This window comes from Centruroides vittatus, unplaced genomic scaffold (genome assembly GCF_030686945.1).
Source record: "Centruroides vittatus isolate TY-2023 unplaced genomic scaffold, ASM3068694v2 contig_296, whole genome shotgun sequence".
NCBI lineage: Eukaryota > Metazoa > Arthropoda > Arachnida > Scorpiones > Buthidae > Centruroides > Centruroides vittatus.
This window is the reverse complement of record NW_027121884.1, coordinates 20323-27888: the sequence shown is the minus strand read 5'-3', so window position 1 is coordinate 27888 and position 7566 is coordinate 20323. Positions and strand designations below refer to the sequence as shown.

General features: G+C 39.5%; 1 protein-coding gene and 1 pseudogene across 1 annotated transcript; both read left to right on the top strand.

Annotated features, from left to right (window-relative positions):
• The first annotated feature begins 350 nt into the window (after positions 1-350).
• On the top strand, positions 351-977 carry LOC136972537 (ectonucleotide pyrophosphatase/phosphodiesterase family member 5 pseudogene; annotated as a pseudogene).
• Positions 978-3580: 2603 nt separating this feature from the next.
• On the top strand, positions 3581-4868 carry LOC136972536 (uncharacterized). The gene has a single exon (XM_067267124.1). It carries the CDS (start codon positions 3581-3583, stop codon positions 4775-4777), a length of 1197 nt encoding a protein of 398 aa, XP_067123225.1. The 3' UTR covers positions 4778-4868.
• The last annotated feature ends 2698 nt before the right edge of the window (positions 4869-7566 follow it).

Below are 7566 nucleotides of genomic sequence, written 5' to 3'. Positions count from 1 at the left end.
TTATGCATGTAATGACATATGTCTCTATTTTATGTTAACTTGCTTATTTAGTTGAAGTGCAGTCAAAGGATGGATCGTATTTGGATGCTGCTACCTTTGCTGTTTTCAGCATTTACGATCTGTTTATATGCTCCTAAAGATGATAAAAATGCTGATAAGAAAGTTTTACTTATTTTTTTTTTGATGGATTCCGGTGGGATTACTATAAAACATTTAATACACCAAACTTAGATTACTTGGCATGTACTGGCATTCATGCACCCAATGGTGTTCAAGCTGTCTTCACTACGAAAACATTTCCAAATCACTATTCGATTGCAACTGGTTTATACGAAGAAAGTCATGGAATCATGGATAATAATATGTACGATGTAGTTTTTAATGAAACTTTCAAAATGAAAAAACCGGACCCAAAATGGTGGGGAGGAGAACCAATTTGGGTCACTGCTAGAAAACAAGGTCTTAAATCGGGAGCATATTTCTGGCCAGCTTCTGATATACCTATAAAATATACTTTTTCAAATTACTATTTTAAATATAACAATACTGTGTCTATGGAAGTGAGAATTGAAACTGCAGTTCATTGGTTAGCAACTGATCAGGTTAACGTGGCTCTTGTCTATTTTAACGAACCCGACAAAACTGGTCGTAGAACTGGAGCTATGAGCGATGCTGTTGGAAAAATGGTGGAAACTGTTGATAAATTGATTGGTTTTCTATTAGAAAAACTTTTGGGGACTTTTCTTCTCGATCGAGTTAATCTCATTATTATGAGTGATCACGGTATGGTCAATTTAACCGATGTAATCGTATTAGAAAAATATCTTTGGGTGCAAGAAGAAATCAAATGGTTTCCATTGAATGGACCAGTGTCTGGAATTTTACCACATGAAGGAATATTAGACAGAGTTTATAATACTCTGAAAAATGCTCATCCTAATATGACAGTTTATAAGAAATTATTTTATGAGAACTAAAACCTTTTTGTAAAACTACTAAATTTATTTCTAAAGGAAACGTTTTACCTTTACAATGCTCTATCAAACCAATCAATACTGGTACGTGTTGAACTCATCAACATATTTATGTGCATTCGTTATCTAAGATAGCTGCCCACGATTGAGGTATTATCTTACCTAACTTATTATTTTTATTCAATTTTTTTCTTTTTTGATATTTATGTGTTTATATAACTGGATTTTATAATTATTTGGTTCTTTTTTCTTTATTTTACTGTTTCTAATGTTATTTGACAACCGTAATTATTACAATGTTCAACCACTGCAGAATTTGCATAATTACCTCTTATGACTCGTATATAGTCTTTTATTCATGTTTCTGATTTTCCTTTGGTTTCCCCCTATATAAGTTTTATTAGGATCATGACTGCAATTAAATGAACAAGCAACTTCTTTTTCATCCATTAAATGTAATTTCTTATTTGACCTATAATATAAATTCCTTTTAAACAAATTATTTTTCTTTGGGATTAAATTTACTTTATCTTTTAGAATGTTTTTAACTCTGTCGAATATTTTTGGTATGTAAGTAAAATTTACACATATTTTGTCATTATAAAATTACTATTTCTATTTGCTAGATTATTGATTCAATTCTTCCATATTTCTAATATTTTCTTAGGATAATCGTTTAATAAAAACATTTTGTTTATTTGTTCTGTTTCCAGCTGTTGGTTTTGTAAATTAGTTGTTCCATCCTTACCGGTACAAATAGCAACAGAGTTGCGAGCTGTGGCAGTCAGAATTTCAATTGGTGTAACTGTCACAGTTTGTTCTATATGCTTGCCACCAGATGTCAATGAAGATGAATTGGATGCCTTGGTTGAACAGCTGCCAACTCCATTCCTTTTACTTGGTGATTTCAATGGCCACAATCCAATGTGGGGCAGTCCCGACATCAACTGTCGAGGCAGGGCCATTGAAAGATTTATAGGTAATTACCAACTGTATTTATTTAATACTGGAGAAGTGACATACTTCCATGCTCCAACAAGAACATTCACTGCCATTGATCTATCATTAGCAACCCCAAATTTGTTTTTTGTGTTCACATGGGAGGTTGGATCTAATCCACTCTCTAGTGACCACATTCCAATATTTCTAAAATATCAAGACAGAGAAAGCTGTGAAACAGCTTGTCTGTCACGCTGGAAATTGAAATGGCAAATTGGCCTGCATTCTCCTCTTTCACGAGCATCACCGAGGAAATGGTCAATACTGCTGATATCAACGATGCAGTTGAAGCCGTAACATTGAACATTATTCAGGCAGCTGAAAAAACAATTGGGAAAACATCAACCAGATATCTGAAATTATGGTTGGATCAGAATTGCGATGCAGCATTTAAAAAACAAAAGAAAGCATGGGGGATTTTCAGATGATTTCCTACTGCTGTCGATTTGATTGCTTTTCAAAAATCAAAGGCAAATGCCAGAAAAATAAGAAGACAAAGCCAAAGGGATACGTGGAGGAAGTACGTATCTAGCACAACATCTCCCATCAGCTCAAAAGCAGTCTGGGATAAAATCCATAAAATTAACGGAAAATATGCTTTTCAATCTCTGTCCACGCTGGAAAATAATGGCACAATAATCAGTGATATAAAAGCTATTGCTGATTTGTTGAGAGAAATGTTTTCTTCATCCAGCAATATGATGTATACTAGGAATTTTCAGGTTTATAAAGCCCAAACTGAAAAACTATATTTAAACTTTTACTCCTCACATAATGAGGAATATAATGTGCCATTCACCAGGGTAGAACTACATACAGCAATCTCTCACTCGGAATACTGCTGTAGGCCCAGATAAAATCCACAAAAGCATGATTAAAAATTTGTCAGACAATTCCCTCTGTAATATTTTGATTCTGTTCAACAGAATATGGACAGAACATACTTTCCCTGACTCCTAGAGGCGATCAATTATTATTTCCATTCCCAAGCCAGGTAAAGACTGCAAGAATCCCTCTAATTATAGACCAATTTCTCTGACTAGTTGTGTCTGCAAACTTTTCGAGAGAATGGTAAACAGATGCCTGATGTTCCTCCTAGAGGAAAAGGATTACTTTTCACCACATCAGAGTGGATTTCGTAGGAACAGCCCCTCGATGTGGGTTCCTGTCCGTGGTGAGGGGACCTCCCAGAGATGGTTTAGTATCTCTTCTTTACCATCCCTGGGATCTGAACGCCCACCCACGTGTTTGCCGTGCGTGGTGTCCCGTATGCCGGAAAGGGGGATCCTGGTAGTTGAGGGGCAACATAACGTCCCCAACACACTGCTTTGGCCCCTGCTTCGGATAAACGGGAGGCTCAAATCAGGCTCCGTTTGAGTCAATCGGCTGGTCGTTGAGTCATTGTTGACCTCGGCTTGGAGTCAACTGATCGATGCAGATTGGGCGGACATGTCAGACAAGATGTGCTCTACTTGACTGCATTGTGAGGGTATAGCTCCTGGGAAACCCTGGTGTGACGGTCTATGGGATCCTCTCATGTGACGGCATCCCCTTGTTGGGCCCCATGGTGGGTGGGGTCACTAGGAGCTGAATATATATTTTTAAATATGGATCATAAAATCACAAAACAAGTGACCAAAGACCAGACCTCCAGCCACCCTGCTTACTTAATAGTGCATGCGACTGGAGAAAAACCTCTATCTAAAGCATCTCCATTCTTGATTCAAAAATTGTTTGAATCAACTATTGGACAATTGAAAAAAATACAAAAATTAAGATCGGGAGATTTACTGGTGGAAACAGCTTCCCCACAACAATCGGCAAAACTTTTGCAAACAAAGACTCTGGGAGAAATGGAAGTCACTGTCACACCACACGGAAGCCTAAACTCATCACGTGGTGTGATATCTGAAATTGATCTGATGTCTGAAGATGAATCAGACATTCAGATCGGTCTTTCAGATCAAGGTGTCGTTGCTGTTCGGCGCATTTCCATTCGTAGAGATGGCAAGTTGATACCAACCAAACACTTGATACTTACTTTCAACAAGCCAACATTGCCATCCTTCATTACAGCAGGATACCTACGTTGCTCAGTTCGTCCATATATCCCAAACCCGCTGCGTTGTTTCAAATGCCAGCGGTTTGGACACTCACAAACATCCTGTCGCGGGAAAAGCGTATGTGCACAGTGTGGGACTGAAGGTCACGAGAGTACCGAATGTAAAACTACCCCATGCTGTGTAAACTGCAAGGATGCGCATCCTGCCTACTCCCGAAAATGCCCTGCATGGCAGAGAGAGAAAGAGATCCAGCGAGTGAAAACAGTTAACAACCTACCATACCCAGAGGCTCGCCGCATGGTCACTTCTAGTGCACCACTGAAGCAGAAGACCTATGCTGCTGTCTTGAAATCCACAAACACTTGTGCGGTTCAAACAGATATCTCTGTCTCTCCAAGTGAATCCTTTACCCGCCATGCGAAATGTTTAATACTGCCATCTACCCAAACACCAGAAAAGGAGAGCAAGAAGACCAAGACACCCCTACCTAAAACAGGGGTAATAACAAGAAATGTGGGTTCAAAAAAGGCCAATAAAAACCCACTTAACAAGCAAAAAGTAAAAGTTGCCCTCTCTAAATCAGCTAAAAAGTCGGAGACTCAGTCTATGAGTGAGTTCTCTGACTTTTCTGATGAAGAGACTAATTCGGAGGTTACAAAACCAAAGTCACCTCCAAAAGAGAGACCCCCTGTTAAATTAAAGAGGGATACCCTCGCAAAGAATGCTACCTCAAACACATAATGGATTATAAAATAATCCAATGGAACTGTCGTGGTTTCCGCAACAACTTCTCTGACGTTAAACACCTGACATACTCTACCTCATCTCTCTGCGTGGCACTCCAGGAAACACATCTAAAACCTGGAGAAAGAATTTCTTTAAAAGGATTCGATCTTTACCGAAAAGATGACGACAGCCACACCCGCGCCAGTGGAGGTGTGGCTGTACTGGTTTCAAACCGCATCCCGTCTTTTCCGGTACAAATAACAACAGAGCTGCAAGCTGTGGCAGTCAGAATATCTATGGGCGTCACTGTCACAGTTTGTTCCATATACTTGCCACCAGATGTCAGAGTCAATGACGATGAATTGGATTCATTGGTTGAACAGCTGCCAACTCCTTTCCTTTTACTTGGTGATTTCAATGGTCACAATCTAATGTGGGGCAGTCACGATATCAACCGTCGAGGCAGAGCCATTGAAAGATTCATAGGCAATCACCAACTATATTTATTTAATACTGGAGAAGTGACATACTTCCACGCCCCAACAAGAACATTCACTGCCATTGATCTATCATTAGCAACCCCGAATCTGTTTTCAGCGTTTACATGGGAGGTTGGATCTAATCCACTCTCTAGTGACCACTTCCCAATATTTTTAAAATATCGAGGCAGAGAAAGCTGTGAAACAGCCCGTCCACCACGCTGGAAACTTGAAACGGCAGATTGGCCTGCATTTTCCTCTTTGGCTAACGTCACTGAGGAAATGGTCAATACTGCTGATATCAATGATGCAGTAGAAGTTGTCACTTCCAGTATTATTCAGGCAGCTGAAAAAACAATGGGGAAAACGTCAACCAGATATCCAAAACATCCGAAACCATGGTGGGATGAGAATTGCGAGGCAGCATTTAAAAAGCAAAAGAAAGCATGGGGGATTTTCAGAAGATACCCCACTGCTAACAATTTGGTTGCTTTTAAGAAAGCAAAGGCTAATGCCAGAAAAATAAGAAGGCAAAGCCAAAGGGATTCTTGGAGGAAGTATGTTTCTAGCATAACATCTTCCACCAGCTCAAAAGCAGTCTGGGATAAAATCCATAAAATCAATGGAAAATATGCTTCTCACTCTCTGTCCATGCTGGAAAGTAATGGCACAATAATCAGTGACATAAAAGGTATTGCTGATTTGTTGGGTGAAACATTTTCGTCTTCATCCAGCAATATTATGTATACAAGGGATTTTCAGGCTTATAAAGTCCAAACTGAAAAACAATATCTAAACTTCCACTCCCCATCTAATGAGGATTATAATGTGCCATTCAGCAGAATAGAACTATGTACAGCAATCTCTCGCTCGGGGAATACTGCTGTAGGTCCGGATAAAATCCACTACAGCATGATAAAAAATCTGTCAAACAATTCCCTTAGTAACCTTCTGAATCTATTTAACAGAATATGGACAGAACATATTTTTCCTGACTCTTGGAGGCTATCAATTATTATTCCCATACCCAAACCAGGTAAAGACCGCAAGAATCCCTCTAATTACAGACCAATTTCTTTGACTAGTTGTCTGTGCAAACTTTTCGAGAGAATGGTAAACAGACGCCTGATGTTCCTCCTAGAGGAAAAGAACTACTTTTCACCACATCAGAGTGGATTTCGTAGGAACAGAAGTACCACAGACAATCTAGTAAACCTTGAAACGTCTATACGCGAAGCGTTTGTAAGACGACAGCACTTAGTGTCTGTGTTTTTCGATATAGAGAAGGCTTATGATCGCTGCTGGCGATATGGAATACTCCGTGATCTGCATGAATTTGGACTGCGGGGTAATCTGCCAATTTTTATAAAAAACTTCTTGCAAAATCGAAGATTTCAAGTTAGGATGGGCAACACTTTGTCTAGGCCTTTCACACAAGAAGAGGGTGTTCCTCAAGGTTCTATTCTGAGTGTGACTCTGTTCCTAATCAAAATTAATAGCATAGCTAAGTGTCTTCCTTCCAGTGTTAAACACTCATTGTATGTGGATGACTTTCAGATCTCCTGTCAGTCTACTAACATGAGTTTTATTGAAAGACAACTGCAAACCTCCCTAAATCGCATAGACAATTGGTCGAAGATCAATGGTTTTACTTTTAATGCAGAGAAGACCTCGTGCATCCACTTTTGCCGAAGGCGTGGTTTGCACCTGGAACCTGAAATTCACCTAAATGGGGTTAAAATCCCAATGGTCAATGAAGCAAAATTTTTGGGTGTTGTGTTCGACCATAAATTGACGTTCTTGCCACACTTGCGCAATTTGAAGAGTAGATGTTTAAAATCTCTCAACCTTTTAAAGGTATTATGCTGCTCATCCTGGGGAGCAGACAAATGTTCGATGCTCAGGATATATAGAGCCCTCGTTCGCTCTAAGCTGGATTATGGATGTGTTGTTTATGGCTCTGCGCGAGAATCTACTCTTCGGATGCTGGATCCAATCCACCATCAAGCATTGCGTTTGTGCACTGGTGCATTTCGAACTTCCCCTATTCAAAGTTTGTACGTGGATGCTTATGAGCCTCCACTATCTCTCAGGAGAGAGCAGTTGTCTTTGTTCTATTACATTAAACAGAAATCTCTGGCTAAGCCTTCAGTTTATTGTAGAGTATCAGATACTCAGCTGAAAAGATTATTTACAGCTCGCCCAAGTTGTGTCCCTACATTTGACATTAGAATGGAGAATGTAAGCAGCACGATTGACCTGGACACAAGCAACATTTCACAGGTCGAGGTCGATAATATATCACCTTGGTCAACTCCTGTGATT